The sequence below is a fragment of the Hippocampus zosterae genome, chromosome 4, assembly GCF_025434085.1.
Source record: "Hippocampus zosterae strain Florida chromosome 4, ASM2543408v3, whole genome shotgun sequence".
In the NCBI taxonomy this organism is placed as follows: domain Eukaryota; kingdom Metazoa; phylum Chordata; class Actinopteri; order Syngnathiformes; family Syngnathidae; genus Hippocampus; species Hippocampus zosterae.
The window spans coordinates 6,983,833-7,001,953 of record NC_067454.1 but is presented as its reverse complement, the minus strand read 5'-3'; the positions used below and the strand labels follow the sequence as shown (position 1 = coordinate 7,001,953).

At 43.0% G+C, this 18,121-nt stretch overlaps 1 protein-coding gene across 1 annotated transcript in view; it reads left to right on the top strand.

Moving 5' to 3' along the window:
- Positions 1-18,121, top strand: part of LOC127600055 (transcription initiation factor TFIID subunit 4-like) — an 83,312-nt gene that overhangs the window by 7,063 nt on the left and 58,128 nt on the right. Inside the window, exons 5-10 of the mRNA XM_052064417.1 lie at positions 1,180-1,329; positions 2,585-2,707; positions 4,683-4,772; positions 6,999-7,190; positions 10,723-10,798; positions 12,143-12,257. Of these exons, the coding sequence (XP_051920377.1) occupies positions 1,180-1,329; positions 2,585-2,707; positions 4,683-4,772; positions 6,999-7,190; positions 10,723-10,798; positions 12,143-12,257 (746 nt within the window). The remainder of the gene's footprint in view (positions 1-1,179; positions 1,330-2,584; positions 2,708-4,682; positions 4,773-6,998; positions 7,191-10,722; positions 10,799-12,142; positions 12,258-18,121) is intronic.

Below are 18,121 nucleotides of genomic sequence, written 5' to 3'. Positions count from 1 at the left end.
ACCTCATAGTGCAGAGGTGCAGGTTTCGATTCTGGCTTTGGCCTTCCTGTGTGGATTTTGCATGCTCTCCCCGTGCCTGCGTGGTTTTTTTTTTGGGTACTCCGGTTTCCTCCTGGCAACCGGTTGAGGGTGTCTCACCCCTACTGCCCGAAGACAGCAGAGATAGGCTGCAGCACCCCCCTCGACCCTTGTGAGGTTAAAGCAGATCAGAAAATGGATGGATTGATGGATTATTCCATGTAAAATAATTATTTCTTCATGTGGGATTTCTTTCTCACAAAATAAATACCCTTGAATTAAAGGTTGGCTTTTCCTCTTTTTTAAAAAAAGGGTCCTATATTATTTCGAGAAAAAAAAATGATTAGAAGATAAACAGCACATATATGCACGGAAGCTAGTCCCCCACCATCACCCCCACCCTCATACATTCCCTTATTTCACCGTCTTCATTGTTTATGTCTTGTGACCTGTTGTAACTGTCATATGCTTGTGCAGGAGTTTTTTTGCCTCACTCAAATTATCCTCAAAATTAGGGTATATCGAGCGTGGGGTTCCCCCCCCCCCCCCCTCCCTTGTGGTTTCTTTCTGACTTTCGGGTTGAGTGAACGCTGGCGCGTTTTGGCTGCCGCTGCTTAACCCGTATTGTTTTGTGTTTTTTGTTATTGTAAAGTGTCCTTGGGTGTCTTGAAAGGAGCTTATAAATAAAATGTATTATTATTATTATTAAACAAGTCTGCCAATAATTATGGAGGGTAGTATAATTGCTTGGCATCAAGATGCCGCTAGATGGCGCCAAAGTAATTCTTTTGTATTAGACATGACTTTAGCCTTAGCGCAAAATCAGCAAATAGGTGAGTTTGTCCAGTATTTCGTAATGGCTATGTTCCTCCCAAAAATCTGAATTCATAAATCCCGAACCGTGAATATGTGGTGGTAACTGTTCTAATTGCTTCTTTTTTTTTTAATCATACAGCACACTAATTAAATGCAAAACACTTTTGGACCACCATCTGTGGCCCGTGGACCCCACTATTGAGAAGCACTGTGTTAAGTGATGTCCAAGAAGTCGCCGTACCAGATGTGACAGGAGTGCCGTGGCGCCCGCCTCCTCTTCTCTGTGGCCTTGCTGCAAGCCAGGCGTCACGTCCTATTTATCTCCTCTTTCTTGTCTCTTTGCAGAAGGGCCCCGCGGCGCCGGCCGTGGCGGTGACGGCTCCGCAGCAAACCCCCGTGGTTTCCACACCCCAGGCCCTGCCGGCCCAGGCTGCCTCACAACCCCCGCAGACGACGGGCATCGCCGTGGCCCCTGGAGCTCCTGTTGTGTCCCAGGTTCTCTCACTGCATAATCATAAAATAAAACCGAGATTTCAAATCTTAAAATCAAGGCAAAAATATGCTTTTTCTTGATCTGCTCAGTCACTTGTGTGCCCCCTGTTGTCAGACATTGATGGGGGTTTTTGAGGCTACCTATGTTTACTTGTCACATTTTATTTGTTGATTATTTGGCAGAAACTAAGTAATATAGTCCTCATTTCGTGGTTAAGTGTTCAGGCTCTAGTGGCAGATAATTCTGCTTTTATCAAGTCATATATTACCCCCCCCCCCCCCCCTATTTTTGGGTCAAACTACAGTATTTTTCAGTTTTGTAGATATTTTGCTTCAATTGTTGCTTCAATTAAGTAATTTATTCCTGATTTCATTGGCCCCCCACCCCCTTATTTCTTTCCAACCCTTTTGCAGTGCTGTCTCGCTTTCTCTTTTTCTCCTTCTGTCTCCCTGGTGTGAGTGCTGTCACAGCTGCCAGCAGGCTGGCTGTGTCACAATCCCCCGCAAACCCCTCTCGCAGCTGGCCGTACACAAAGGGTCTCACACGTGCCCACGCATGTTTGCATTCGTACATTCACACGAGGAAAGCCAACCCAAGGACATGTTTAAGCACACACGCACACACACAGAGCCACATATGGATGACAAACAGATGCGTGTCAGAAAAACATGGGAGCAGAAACAGAGAGCAAGACGTAGCGTGACGTAACTGCAAATGATTACATACGACAACATAGCATGGTATAACATAGCGTTACACAACATGACGTTACCACATAGCAAACGTTGCGCAACATAACATACAAGAACTTAGAATAGAATTACACAGCATAATATCAAAACAGAGGAAACTTAGCAAAACATACAACAGAGGAAAAATAGCAAAATGGAGTATAGCGTAGCATAACAATATCGCATGACATGGCATAGCGTAGTATTGCATAACAGTGAAATGTGACAAAACATAAAACAAGGTAAAACAGGAAAGCACAACCCACTGTCACATTTTATCTTTACGTTTATATAACAAGAAGGTCCAATCATTAGGGGATAGTCCTGCCGCTAGACACATTTTAAGCTGCATATACACACTAGTTATCGACCTGGACAATTTAATAATAAGATATCCTTTATTTGTCCCACACTGGGGAAATTTACTTGACAAACACTAAAAGGTGACGTTTTATGACTGTCTTTCCATCCTTTGGTGCCCTTCAAATCATATTGTCATCTCCTTTTGTTCTATTTCTTGCGACAGGAAATGCAGGAAAACGTGAAAAAGTGTAAAAACTTCCTAGCCACACTCATCAAGCTGGCATCACACAACTCCCCGTCACCTGAAACCTCCAAGAACGTCAAAGCTCTTGTGCAAGACCTGCTGGTGAGAATGAGACAAGATACAGTAATCTCCCAAATACTGTATTGGCATTTCACAAATTCGCATATTCATGTTTTGTTTTCTAGGGGAACCTGTCCTTAGCTATCCGCTGAAAAACTCAACTATTTGTGTGGGGTTTTTTTTGTGTTCGTTCTGAAACGCCTTCAGATGCATCACGTCACTGTCTAATTAGGAAAGTAGTTCAGTAATAGCGGCAAAGTCCTCCTGCTTTTGTTGCCCCCATAAAAAAAGTGACTGACTCCCCTTGAAGTGGTTTACAATTTTCTATATTAATAGTTTAAACCCGTGTATCACCATCATGAACAACATTCAAATACGATAGTGTGGTAGGACCAATTGTTTAGAAAAAAGCGCCGGAGGTTTTATTCATAAACATTTTTGATATTATTTCAAGACAATGTAACATTATCGAAAATTTGAGCATTATCAGTACACTAGAAGACAGAAAAATAAAAACAACCAATGAATGATTCAATTAACCTGTAATGCACAATGAAAATTTTACCAATAGAAATGTTTGAAAACCAACAGATCTTAACGAATATTGTGCTTTAAAGTAAAATACAACTTTACTAAACAAATGTGCTGTGTATGGATGCCGGTGTGGATTAATAAAAAAGTTGAAGCCATTGTTACATTTTGTACAATTCAGATATTCAAGTCATCGATTTTTGGGCACAGTACTAGTTAGACCATGTGTATTTTGAGAACTACTCGCGTAAACCCTTCCCACCTAAATTCCATAATCTAGTGCTCAAGTCCTGTCGTGTCTAATGGAAAAGCAGTGCTACTATCCTGTTAGACCAGGGGTGGTCAATTATTTTCCCGGGGGGGCCAAATGAGAAGCAGAAAATATTGTGGAGGGCCGGGCCAAAAGTTAGATTTGCTACAAAATGAGATGAGTAAGAGACCTTGTGGCTTTTCTTTCCTCTCACTCAATGTCTCTAACTTTACCTTGTCTCGATCACCACACATGACAGCATTGCTCAGCTGATGTCGCGCAACGAACTTTTGAAGCCAGCCTCGGGACGCTTCGAAGCCTTCGAAGCTCATAGTTAGCGCTATGGAACTCGCCTCCTCTCTTATTAGCGGTCCAGTTTGCGGAAAGTTTTTGACATGATAACAATTTTACTCGAACCACAGGCAATTCACTCTGAGCATGGAAATTGCCAGAATCGGACTGAGTAAGAATCGCTTCCTTGTTTTTCAAAGTCTCGTAGATTTGAGTCTTTCCGACTCCAGGCGTCTCCTGAATGATTCGTACTTTGTTACCCGCTTCGTTTAATCAGATACATATCAGTTTCCCTTCCATAGTCATTACTCTCTCCCTCTTTCTTCGTTTCCCCCTCCCTCCCTGTGCTCTGCAACTTGAAGTAACTGCGCCACCTGGTGTTGAAATACCTGTCGTGACAAGTCCAAACGAAATGAATGCAATCAAACCTTAATTGTGCACCAATCTTCGGCGGGCCGGATTAAAAAGACCAACGGTCCGGAGCCGGCCCGCGGGCCGTAGTTTGCCCACCCCTGTGTTAGACCGAGCCTTGGTGCCATCTTATGGCATTTTACGATGTTTCAGAACGAGCACAAAAAATGCATTTTTTTTTATCGACGGGAATTCAATCCCCCCCAACGTTGCGAGTAACAAACTGAATAGACAGAGGCTGACTCTATACTGTAATTGGTCCAAGAAAGTATTTTGTAGTTTAAATTGACCCAATTATTCTGAGTTAAAAAAATAAAATAATAATTTCTGACAGTGTTCCACCACTGAGCTATATGCGCTGAACCCTTCTGGGCTGTAGAGGGCGCCATAAAACGCCTTTTTACTTTCTGGCCTCTTTTTTTTATTTTATTTTTTTCAATGTATTTGATAAATTGTAAGAAGTGCCTCCCTGGAGGGACAGAATGAGTGCTGTTAATTATTTTTTTCATATCTGTGTGATGTTTAAAAAATTAGGATGCCAAAATTGAGCCGGAGGAGTTCACTAGCCGGCTGCAGACGGAGCTCAAGTCGTCGCCACAGCCTTACCTGGTACCTTTCCTTAAGGTGGGACCCTGACTAATACTGATTCTGCACTACATTACAGTGGATTATCAAAAGTCTACACACTCCTGATTTTTGTGATGATAAATCATTTCGAAATGTTTTCCACCATTAAGGTGATCTAAAACTTGGACCACTCAATTAAGTTAATGACTGGAGAGTTAAAGACGACATCAACAACAGAGATTATGTGGTTGCGCAAGTCTGCACTGCCGGTTGTAATTGCTTTGTTGAGAATCAACCCATTTTGATATTAAAAGGGGGTCAGCACACACCTGCCACCATTTGCAGACCATCCAAGGATTTTTCTTGATAAATACATTAAATACAGTATGTTAAAAGGGAAATGCTGAAAACACGTTCCGATATTTCGGCGCCTCGCCCTGTGATGTTGTATGTTGGTCCCCATATCACAGAAACACAAAATCAGAAAGTTAACTCTTTATGATTAAACTCAGTGCTGCTTATTTTTTAGCCTGCGGCTGACTACAGATATTTTAGCACATACCGTCGGTTTTAATTCTTGTCCTTTCAGCAGACACGCCCACACAGTCCGAAAGCTGGAAGGCGGGCTCTATTTTTCAAGATTTGGGAGCTTTATTTATATCGTTGGTGATATTTTATTATTCAATCCAATTTGACTGGCGTAAAAATAGTCTTCACTCTGTTGTGTCAAATCTCCAAGACGTTTTCTATTGTCCCTTGAAAGTATTTGCTTTCTCGAAGAAGCCTGAAGGCTTTTTGCTAAAACCGATTGGTATTTGAAACTTCAATAATTCCCTCCACCCTGACAATGGCTCCAGTTCCAGCTGAAGAAAAATAGCTCCAAGCATGATGTTGCCACCACAATACTTTACTGTATGGATGGTGTACAGAAAAGCATGATGACGGCAATCAGCAAAGTTGTATTCGTTGCATTCGTAGGTATGGCAAGGCCTTATGCACTATTTTGATATATATGTAATTTATAGGGCAGCAGTACCGGGTTCAATTCCAGCTCCGACCTCCCTGTGTGGAGTTTGCATGTTCTCCCCGGGCCTGTGTGGGTTTTCTCTGGGTACTCCGGTTTCCTCCAACATTCCAAAAACATGCATGGCAGGCTGATTGAACGCTCTAAATTATCCCAAGGTGTGAATGTGAGCGTGGATGGTTGTTCATCTCTGTGTGCCCTGCGATTGGCTGGCAACCGATTCAGGTTGTCCCCTGCATACTGCCCGAAGACAGCTGGGATAGGCTCCAGCACCCCCCGCGACCCTAGTGAGGATCAAGGATGGATGGATGGATGGATGCAATTTATATTTGATATGATATGACATATTAATTTATCCCAAATTATTTTGCGTACCCCCGGGAGAGTCCGGAGCTCAACTTCAGTACAACTGAGCTCCCTGAGAGGAGTACCTTTAATCACCTGCCAACCTAGTTCCTCTTTTCCTCAACTTGAACACCCTGAAGTAACATTCCCTTTACGCTAAGGCTACTAATGGCTAACCCTAACGCGCGCATGGACACACGCACACAGCCCTCTGGCCTGATTCCTGCTGTGTGTGACAGTCGGCCCGCCAGCCGTGCCTGCCAGTCGCCAGCAGGTTTCTCCAGCCAAGCATGATGAGCGTCACATCAAGGGAGCCGAGCATCCGATCCGGCTACAAACACATGTTGTCATGCAATATTAAGTTGCTGGCGTCCAAAATTTTGCCTGAAAATACTCGTTTGTATGTGTGTGTGTGTGTGTGTGTGTATACCCCCCAAAAAGATACCATAACATAGCAACGTAGTACAACTAATACATAGATCGCAACAAAACATAACAATGTAACTTGTAACGGAATACAATAACATAGCATAGCGTAACGTAACATCACACAACTGTACTATGTAATAAAACAATATGAAACAAAAATTACAATAACAAAATGACAATTTGAGATACCACTACACCACTTAACGTAACAAAGCTCAATATATGTATATTAAAAAAAATGAAAAAACATGACTACACATCAAATCTAAAGTGGAAAATCAACACTACACAGATACCTTCTTAGATTTGAGGGGAGTTAAATCGGGTGAATTTAAGTGAAACAGAACATAATCCAATGCCACCTAAAACAAGTCATAAATGGTTGATGGTGCATTCATACATGCAGGGAAGTATCCTGATGTCTCCCAGTTTTTGCTTAGTTTTGTGTGCTGAAATCTATTTTGCTCTTGTCCGCCCGTCTACAGAAGAGCCTCCCGGCCCTGCGGCTGTCTTTGCTTAACAGTCAGCAGTCCTTGACCCAGCCACTGCAGCAGGGCATCAAACCAGCAGTGCCCATTGTGAGCGGGCCGGCCGTCCACGTACGTCCCCCGAACAGCGCCGGGGCCACGGGTGCCAGCGCGCTGCCCCATGGGACGATCGGCCATGCAGCCGCCGCGGTATGTGCACGCACATAAAACATAACTGTACCGGCTATGGTGCAGGCAACATTCACTCAAAAGTGAAGTTGAATGAAAATAACAGGTAGTGTGCCGACATGTGCTAATTAACATATTTCTCGGAGCATACCTTCATTCTCGGGTGTAAGTCACACAAGTCCAATAAAAAAAAAGCATCATGAAGAAGAAAAAAAATGTCTAGGTCGCTCCTAAGTATAAGTCAAAAATTTAGACAAAGAGCAGTTCACCAGTTGGATGAAACTTATTCTAACTATAAAAGAGTTTGTCTTTTTAGTTTAAAATGGCTTACCTTAATTAGATATGCCTCATTGCATTGTGGCGAGAGGTGAAATCCTGGTTAGTTATTATGTAAATATTTTTTGTGGCATAAGAAAGCGGCATGCTAAATTAGCGATGTGTCACACACTGGTTGTCATGACTACTGCTACTTCTGTTTCCATTTCTTCTACTTTTGGTTGGTGGTTGGCAACTGCTTTTGGTGCACTACCGCCACCTACTTTATTGTGCGATAAAATACATGCATGACGACTATGCCTTCTTATTCTTCTGCTTCTATCTCTGCTTCTTCTTCCATTTCTTCTTCCATATCTTTTTCTTTGTTATTGGATGTTGGTGGGTGTTTTTTTGGCATTACTGCCACCTTCTGGCCATTGGCGGTGACACAACAAAAGTATTCGACAACCGCAAAAAGAAAATCAACATAGTTGAAGAGCGGGGATTTTGGGCTCCAGTCCAGCATGTGTCAGGACTGGCCTAGCTATGAAATTATTGTCAAAAATAAACACAGTACTGTTTTTGTTTTATTTGTAATTTTAAAATGTTCAAAATACAGGATGAACAGGTGTAGAAAATGGATATATTGAATGTATTTAAATTTTTATTTTTATCGATTTATTTTTTTTTAAACTTAGGCCTTTAACACATTTAGGCGTTTTTACATATTTCATCTCTCATTTCTCTCATTAAAACCTGAAAAAAATCCGGATGGAATATTAGCACAAACAACATGCTCCTAATAATGGAAATTTAAATTATTTCCTTGCGTACACAAGAATTTTTTATAAAGTACCGTCAAAGTTGTAAAAAAAACAAGATAAGAAATAAAACCATAAGAAAAGAAATATATTTTGAAAGTCAATTCAAAATATGTAGAACCTCCGCCAAGGCTCATAAAATGCCTACATCTAGTCACCGTTGAGATGGCCACAACATCTCTACTGGTGTAAAAGTGCATTGCGGCCAATTTTCATCGACTGCGCCTAAGATGCAGTTGAAGCTTTTAGCACCCGCAGTGTCGAGCCAAGTCAACCGGCAAAGTTGGAAACTTCATTCAACCCACAGCTGTATTGCATTAACATGGATTTTTGTGTTTGTGTTTGTGTGCGTGGTGTGTGTGTGTGTGTGTGTGTGCGTGTGTGTGCGTGTGTGTGCGCGCGCGCTCATTATGCAATTGGAAATGTTGGGGTGCAAGGGGGGCGGCCAAGTGAGGTCAGACTGGTTTGGGCTGAGCCAGGGGCTTCTCTTCTGTCTATCTCCAATCTTACGATCTCTCCACACACACACACACACACACACACTTGGGCTGTATCTTCTCCGAAATCAGTTGCCCATCTTCCTCCTTCCCTCCGTTAAGTGGCGGAGGGTGAAGCGAGGTAACTAGGTCAGCCCCAGGTCAATTTTAAAGCAATGTGGCGGGCCGCAGTCCATGACCAGAACATGCCTCTGGTCTCTCTCTCTCTCTCTCTCTCTCTCTCTCTCTCTCTCTCTCTCTCTCTCTCTCTCTCTCGCCCTCTCTCGCCATACGCACCACTCCACAACACAAATACACAGCATAAGTTATAGCACAAAACAGCAAATGATTGCCTCTAGCACTCCAGCGGTTGGTTGAATTAGGCCAAAAATTGCACGTGCTTTCTCTCTCTCTCTCTCTCTCTCTCTCTCTCTCTCTCTCTCTCTCTCTCTCTCTCTCTCTCTCTCTCTCTCTCCCCCTCTCGAGGTACTTGGCTTCGAGTCAGTTCAGTAGACACAGTGGACAAAACAGATTTTACTTAATTTATTATTTTGAGTTTAAGTATTAAGTGTAAGTTTGGAAAAACTAAATACCTAAGGAATTGGTTCACACACTCTTAATCTCTCTTCCCAAAAGTTGAACAGTTAACAACTTTCTAAATTACTCACTAAAATAAAAATTCAAACTTTTCACTTCCACATAAACTTTCACTTTTGACCTGTTGAAAGATTATTTTTAAAGGAGCCAAAAGTCAACTTCTTTGTCTCGTTTTAAAAGTGAAACATAATCAATAAATAACCTCTAGGGCTGTTCCCTTTACATCATTTCTATTATTTATTCATTCAACCACATAAATCAAATGTTAAACATGCTGGAGGTGCACTGAACAAGCAAATAGGTATACATGGGTTTAAAGTTAAAAGCGTGGTGGGTGGAGGGGGGTTGCTTTTCTCTTATTGCCAAACTTTGTACCTGAGTTGTTGTTTTTGCTCTTGTAAGTGTGTCGCTGGCTGGCCGGAGGTCTTCTGCTTTTTGTGCTGAATGAATTCCTTGCCTACGGTGCATCTCTGGGAAAAATGGCCCATGCTTTGTCGTCCTGTTTTATTTAGTTATTTTTTCATCCCCCCCCTTCACCGCTTGAACTGTAATATAGCACGTGTCGTGTCAGAGAATGGAAAACAAGGCAAAAAAAAAAATTGCAGTGAGAAGCAAAGTACTAACGAATGGATGGCTGAGCCCGAGGCCTAACCCGTAGCACTACACGGGAAGGAAGTGTCTCTTAACAGCCTGCCATTGCCAATGCCCGCCTGCCTTCCTCCTCCTCTTTCTTCTTCTGTATTTTTTATTTTCTTACTGCCATCTTCATTTCTCGTTATCCCGGCGTTATCTTTTCTGGAGATGCATGCCAATGTAGGTCGCTTGTGCACAAATCATCAATCTGCACACCCGTAGACTTTCCAGGATGTAACAAGCGACCAGCCGAGCAACTAACCAAACCAAGCTGACAATCAGCTAACCACTAAACAAACAACCAACTAGCCAACCAGCTGGCCAACAAAACTGTAAACAAACTGACCAACCACTGAACAAAGAAAGGTGGCGAAACATGGCAGCCTCTTCTCGGGGAGGTGGGCCCCAAGTTATATAATGAGAGATTACTTTGCCTCCAATTACATAATGTAATGTGATTAAACATATTTTTGTGCATATTATTGCATACCTTACAGACATAGTAATATATACAAATTATAATATGACTATATATAAATTATATATGAATCTGAAAAGGTTATTTTAGATTTATCCTGAAATTTCAGGCCAAAAACCAATTTCCCGAAATTTTGTGACTGGTGTATTGATTGCTCTGAACAATTTTAGTTAAATTAAGAATTTTTTACTTTCAGAGATTCTGCTGTATTTTTATGATTCCGCTTTGTAACTGTAACTCTGTTTTTGACCATTCTGAACAAACTGAATGTATCCCTTATCATCTCCTCCCAGGGTATGAAGACCACAGGCCCCATGGGCGGACAAGTCCGAATGCCTGTGATGATCACACAGTCCATGAGAGCTCAAGGTGAGACATCTGCTTTGCTTATCAAAGTTGTCGTCTCGATGGTTTTAGAGCTCCTGCGGTCTCGTTTTGGCATTCTTGCTAAGCCTCCATGTTGTGACTCAAAGTTGACCCGACGCTGCGGCGAAGGAGGCTAAACGGGCCATTTAGCCATTAGTGAAGCGTCCTCTTGGTGGGCTTGCGGGATGTGTAACGGACGGGAAGCATAGCGAGAAAACAGGTGTTTTTTTTTTTTGCTTCCCTTCTCCGTCTGTCTGCTTATAAAGCCTCTGCTTACTCGCACTGATTCACACTCACACGCTTCCCATAGAAGCCCGCTAACATCGCCTCAGCGCTCTCCAAAAAAGAGATAGCTGAGTTCTCTCTGTAACAAGCACATTCGTTTACCTATTTTTCACATTTGTGTTTCTGTGTGTGTGTACGTGTATGTAATCAGGGGTGCATCCAAATTTGATCTACCACGTACAAGATGGCCCGCAGAAAAAGGATCTGTAGGTCGTTTTATGCCCGCAAATTGGAATGCGGGCTCCGTTCTAAAAATACTTTTTCTGCACCCTTGGGCGAAGAACATGCCTGTTAAGATCAAGTTTGAATTCACTCTGGCAGTCATTGTGCCTCGCTGGGGAGGAGGAGGAAAGGGGGGGGGGGGAGTGTCTCGGAGGTGTAGCATGCGGTCTGAAAGTGTGAAGAGAACCGGTTCAAGTTTTCAAGTGCGGTCATGTAACGCAAACTTGCACCAGCCTGGAGAGCGTAAGCAGGATGACCAACCAATAATATGATGGATGTAAACGTTGAAGGGACAACAACAAAACATGCATGAGCTTAAGCACGCCATGTTGCTGTGCCTTCGCTGTCCATTATTGTACTCCTCATGTTCCAATTTGAAAATGAAACAAAATCAACCATTAACTCAATGTATACAATCTCTATCACATCCAGATGGCACAGCTTTGCAGGGTCTTCACTCAGTCCCCACCCCCACTAAAGAAAGAAATATTCTTTTATTTCAGTTGAATTAAATTTAAATGCATTTTATTTATTTTTACCATATACATTTACAAAACAAAATAAAGTCACTCTATTTTTTTTAAAATTAAGTATAAGAAAACTAATAAGCTGAAATAACGTTATTTTATCAGGGCCATTCACATTTCACATCCCATCACACAATTGTGCAGCCCGTTCACTCTGATGTAAAAAAAAAAATCCAATAAATGTACTCAATTTTATTGTCATGAAATAAAATGGAACACATTTTTATTTTTAATCATATATGGCTGTAATTTCAAGAACTAAAAATGAGTTGCCAGGATCATTTTTCAGTGTTTTCTCACCTCCTTTGAACAGGCACAATGGGGAAGGTGGGCACTTTCCAAGCAGGGAGGAGTCCGGTGGGCTTGGCTGTCCAGATCTCCGGCAACCAAAAAAACAAGCTCAACGACCCCGGAGGAGGCTCTTTCAGGTACGCTCATCCCCCTTTCCCAACGATCCTAGCTCGGTCATTCCTCATACTCTCCACAAGGGGGCAGCATTTCCCCTAAAATCCCTTTGGAAGCAGTACTACAGGCAACACTCTAAGCACAAAGTCTGGGAGTGTTTGTGCCACCTGGTTACACACATACACGCGCGCGCGCACACTTTTAATTTCGGAATAACGCTCTAAATTGTCCCTAGGTGTGAATGTGAGCGTGGATGGTTGTTCGTCTCTGTGTGCCCTGCGATTGGCTGGCAACTGATCCAGGGTGTCCCCCGCCTACTGCCCGAAGACGGCTGGGATAGGCTCCAGCACCCCCGCGACCCTAGTGAGGATTAAGCGGTTCAGAAAATGGATGGATGGATGGATGGATAATTGTATCCAGATGGGTGAAATTTATGGTAGCAGCAAACAAACCAAAAAAAGAAATCCCGGGCCATAGTCTCACAGGATGAAAAAAGGTTCATGACTGTCCACATGCTGGCTTTGTGTGCTATTGCTGCGTGTATCTATTCTGAGAGGCAAAGAATGTGTTGTTACATTTGCAAAGAATGTGTTGTTAGATTTGTTTAGAGGCTTCGTGACTGACCGGGACCAGGGCGAGGCTTGTCTGGGTCACATGGGCCAATGGGTTCGCGGTAATGCCCCGGCCTCCCGTGTCCCCGGGGCAAAGGCAGTGCCCTGGAGCCTTGATTGATAAACCGATAAATCTTTAGCTGCGTTGGTAATTAAGCTGTCAGGCGGGGCTTGTTACATGACAACCATGTTGACCCCACCAACCCCCTGTGGTGATCACCATGGGCACACACACACACACACACACACACACACACACACACACACACACACACACACACACACACACACACACACACACACATACACACACTGAATACACTACAAAGACAAGTTGTTCCGGGAGCAAGTCTTACACAAAGCGCAGTATAACTGCGCTCATGGGTGAAGTTTTCTTTCTTTTGGTATTTTTTTGGTATTTTGCTCGACTTTGTGCCAGTAGAATTGGGCGTACCCCACATAGTCGCGGGGGTGCTATTAAAATATATTAAAGATGATACTGATTAGAATTCATTCAATTAATTGATTTCTACAATGATTTAAAGTGATTGTCCCCCGCTGGTGTCATATTTCTGAATGAAATCCGATGAGGCCCACCACACACGTCCATGAATCTGCGTTGAAGAATTACATTAAAATTGCGGTCAACCACCTGTAATTCGATTTAAACTTGCTTTTTTGCAGTTCTAAAATCTAGTCTACTTTTTCTAACCAAACTTGCGGATGTGATGGGCGCCGCAGGAACGCCCAGTGAAGCGTAGCACATATACTAAATTCACAATCATGCTGAACAAGACCATTGCCCTGGCACAAAAATGACGATGCGCCCGTTTTAATGCCGAGCGCAGACTTTTTGCCTGTTGCCAAATAAACAGGTATGTTGGGGGCGAGGCGGCTTCATGCGCCGGCACGCCCAGACAGGTGCCACACGGCCCCAAACAAAACGGCCCCCCAAAAATGAAGTTAGGTCTGTTTTTTAATTTCATATATATATATATTTTTAAATTAATTTGTTTTTTAATCTGCACACTCCCAATGTGAGCACTTAAGAGACACCTCTGAGATAATAATGTACAGTATATTTCATTTTGGTACATTATTATAACGGTATTGATTTGATATTGAAATAAAAATTGAAGCAAGACACATTTTAATGATGAAGATAACTATTTTTTCCCCTCATCTTTTTTTGTCTGCACATATGATGTAATGCAACAACTGGATTACATGTTTTGGACCCCCTCGGAAAAGAGATCAAGCATCTCAAGGGGTTATTTTTATTTATTTACGTATTTTTTCCATCTAGTTTTGCTTGGCCGCGGGCACTGTGGTAGCATTTCCGAGTGTTGCGTTTGCTCATGTTGTCTTGTACAGTTTTTGTTGTTTGCTGTCCTTTCGTATCGCTTGAGGCCACCAATGTGTCTCGATTTAGCCTGGCGCCACGTGGGCAGATTTGTTATGAACACCCAACCCGGTGTCACAACCCGACCCATGTTACCTTTAAGAGGAGACATATTATGGCAGGGCCGACTAATTAATTGAAATTTAATTGTTATACGGTTTTAGGCTTTTCACCATCACATAAACGTTATAATTGAAGAAAAACGATGAATGTGCTGAACGGTGTGGTGCGTTTGCAAGTTCCTGTGTTGTGAATTTGAATTACCGTGACAACCAACGGCGGAGGCTGCAATTGTACGAAGGAAAAAAGCGTATTTCATAAAGCTCGATCGATTTTATAACCATCAACCTTGATTTTTTTTTTATCCTGCTAATCTTGTCTGACTTTATAGATGACCATATTTATGTTTTTCCTTTCTTTTTCCCTCCGTTTATTAATCTCCGTATCTCACTCCTGAGTCGGCCCTATGTGGAATAATGAACTCTCTTTGAGGGGCTTGCTTTAATTTCTCTGAGTGTTTTGGCAATTGCCAGGGCTCCAAATCAAACGCCCGAGACAGGTCTGACATTAAAAGGAGGCAACGAGATATGAAATGCAAAATATTGCTCGACTACAGCTGGGCGCTAATAAAGCCGAGATGTAATTAGCGGTCCTCGGGAGCCTCTCGAGTTATTGGATTGGCTTGGCTCGGGGGAGGGACGTGCAGCCGGCAGCCACATGCATGCATAAGCGGTGTTTCCATATCAAGCTTGTGTTTCAAAGCCAGGGCACGCCATCGGTGATGATGATAGGGAAGCGGTGCACCCACTTTTAACAAGGAATGGGGGTTGAATGCTTCTTGAACCCCTTCTTTAATGCCTCACCCGCTCTGTGCTTTTTACCTTGATGGTGGCCTGCAGCGTGAACATATTTGAATCTGGCTGTCCCCCCCACCCCTCCCCATCACCCCTCTTTACTTGGAAGGACTTGAAGTGCTGAATGTAATATAGTCACATTTTATTTAAAACGCAGCAGGCCCCGTGCCATTGTGGGATACACAAAAACAACAAATGTAACCACAAAAAGAGCTCTTAACTATAGGAAAGAGTTGGCCAAGAAATTAAGACCACGGCCAAACGAGTCAGAGTATTTTTAAGGGCATACAGTGTTGTGTCTTTGGCTACCATCAGCGTACCTTTTTTACACCAATCATTTTGCCATAGTAAAACCGTAAGGACACACTGTTGAGGTTGCAGGATTACACACACACACACACACACACCCTGAATCTGTCGCCAGCCAATTGCAGGGCACGCAGAGACAAACAACCACCACACTCACACCTAGGGACAATTTTGAGTGTTCAATCAGCCTGCCATGCATGTTTTTGTAATGTGGGATGAAACCGCAGTACCCGAAGAAAAACCACACAGGCCCGGGGAGAACATACAAACGCCACACAGGGAGGCCACAGCTGGAATTGAACAACCTCTGCGCCGTGAGGTCGAACCACTGGACTGCCGGGCCGCCCTCCACCTTTTATTAATGTCTTATTAATACTTTTGTGAAACACTGGGATACAATACGATACATCTCTATTTGTACAGTTGCTTTCACAACATCTGCAGCTGTAGCAAAGCACTTTCCAGAACTTAATAACGCAACATATTGTAGGACAACCTTGTCAGACCTTTTTGATGGAGGGAACAATTACAGTCGAAGTGGAATGTTTACAGAAAGATTGGGGTGAGGAGGGCAAAGCACAGAACCGCTTTGACTCTGTACCGTAAACTACACACACAGGCATAAACTTACCGGAGGCCAGAGATGCGTCTGCCGATATGTCTGCTACTTGAGCCACATGCATGAATCTACGACATCACCGTCTCCTAACCTAATGTTCCACGGCACCACAAAAAATGTCATAAAAAGTCTTAGTCTAAAATAATGATGATCTCGTCGCAATTTACTCATAAATGTACTGTACTTACTCAGTGTGAAGTTTAATTGAAAGCTCGTCACAAATGTGGTATTAATTATTTAGGGAATGGTTTAACATTTTCTGGGGAAGCAAGGCCCTAATATGGAATGTTTTAAAGTTTTTTATTTTATTTTATTTTTTAATGGAGGACATAGATTGAGATATGAGTCAATGAAAACAGAAATACCACTATTTAGTATTCACATTCATATGTCAGGAGCTTGCTTGTTTGTTTTGAAAGATCAACACCATTGATCCATCATTGGTGAAAGATCAACAATGATGGACCACAATTTTATGGCAGATACTTTGCTTTCCTTTCAATTATTGTGTAGAAGTCATTGAATTGAAATGGTTTCCTATCTTGGAAAGCTTAGAGACCTGGTAGTTAACAGGTCGGTTCACTTCTGGGTTGGGAAAAAAAAATCTCAGTCTTGGGCTTCCTGTGTCGAGTTTGGGTTAGGATTCAGATCACCTCTGAGTTAAATGAGGACTAAGAGGAGGTGTATGAAAAATGAATAGATGGGCATTCCATGCTTTATCCAGTACTATCATTCATTCATTCATTCATTCATCTTCCTAACCGCTTGGGCACACAGAGACGAACAACCATTCGCACTCACACCCACACCTAGGGACAATTTAGAGTGTTCAATCAGCCTGCCATTTTTGGAATGTGGGAGGAAACCGGAGCACCCGGAGAAAACCCACGCAGGCCCGGGGAGAACATGCAAACTCCACACAGGGAGGCCGGAGCTGGAATCGAACCCGGTACCTCTGCACTGTGAAGCCGACGTGCTAACCACTGGACTACCGGGCCGCCCCCAGTACTATCAATTCCTGAGTAATTTCCTCCAAATACACTTTTGTAGTTTTTTTTTCTTCAAGTTGAAATTAAACAGTGAAGCAAACGGCTTTAATTCCGTCATTGCTTAATCGTTTCACGTTTTTCCCTTCAAGTCAAGGATGTGGCAGTGTTCATGTTTTGTCTTTGAACGCAGCCTTAGGGGGCACGCTTCATTTTAGGACAGGTCAACTTATCCGCGAGGACGTTGGCGAGGGGTAGGTGCACCGCCCGAGGCAGCCGCGGCATCAGTGGGCAGACTCCTCCCGTATGTATCCACACTCGCTGTTGTTGTTTGGCGCGCTCTCCCTCGGAAGGCGTCATTTAGAGCGCTCGGAGGAGAAGCACGAGAAGGTGGAGGTGCGCTCTAATGGTCTTTGTCAACCTCCCGTTGTTGTGTCACGTTTCATATCGGGTTGGCCAACGGTTTTGGAAAATGGCGGACCATCGAGATGTGGCGAGTTGCCACTCGGTAGGAGTTATGCGTTTTTCTTTTTGGGGGGGTTGTTGCACTCATGAAAGCCAAATAAAATGAATAAAATCTGGATAAATTCCGCTGGTTTATTCTGGCCCAGTCCTGCAACCGCAGTGTGGAATCGCTGGGGCCAATTCACGCCAGTACCAACCGGACTTTGATGTAATTCTCCGTCCATTTTCTATAGCGTTTGTTTGGATGGCGGATGAGCCGGAACTTGTCCCAACTGACTTAAGGAGAGAGTGTTAGACTCTTGAATTAAACAAATATGCACATTTTTGGAATGTGGGAGGAAGACAGAGAACACAGAGTCTCTCACCCGGCTCCCGTCACTTTTTTAGTACTTTTTGTACAACTTGCAAAATTCACAACTTAATTCGTGAGTGAAGCAATACAGTTCAATCGAGATGGTTTAAAAAACATTTTTTTCCTCACATTTTGACATCATGAGACCAAGATGGCACGTAACAATCGATCAACAGTAGCTTGGCATTGTGAGACTTCAAACAAGATGTTCTCAGAAGGGAGTCACAAAGTGTCATCAACAGATTGCAACAGAGATGCAGTGAGACTGGTAGAGTAACAGAAAGGCAAG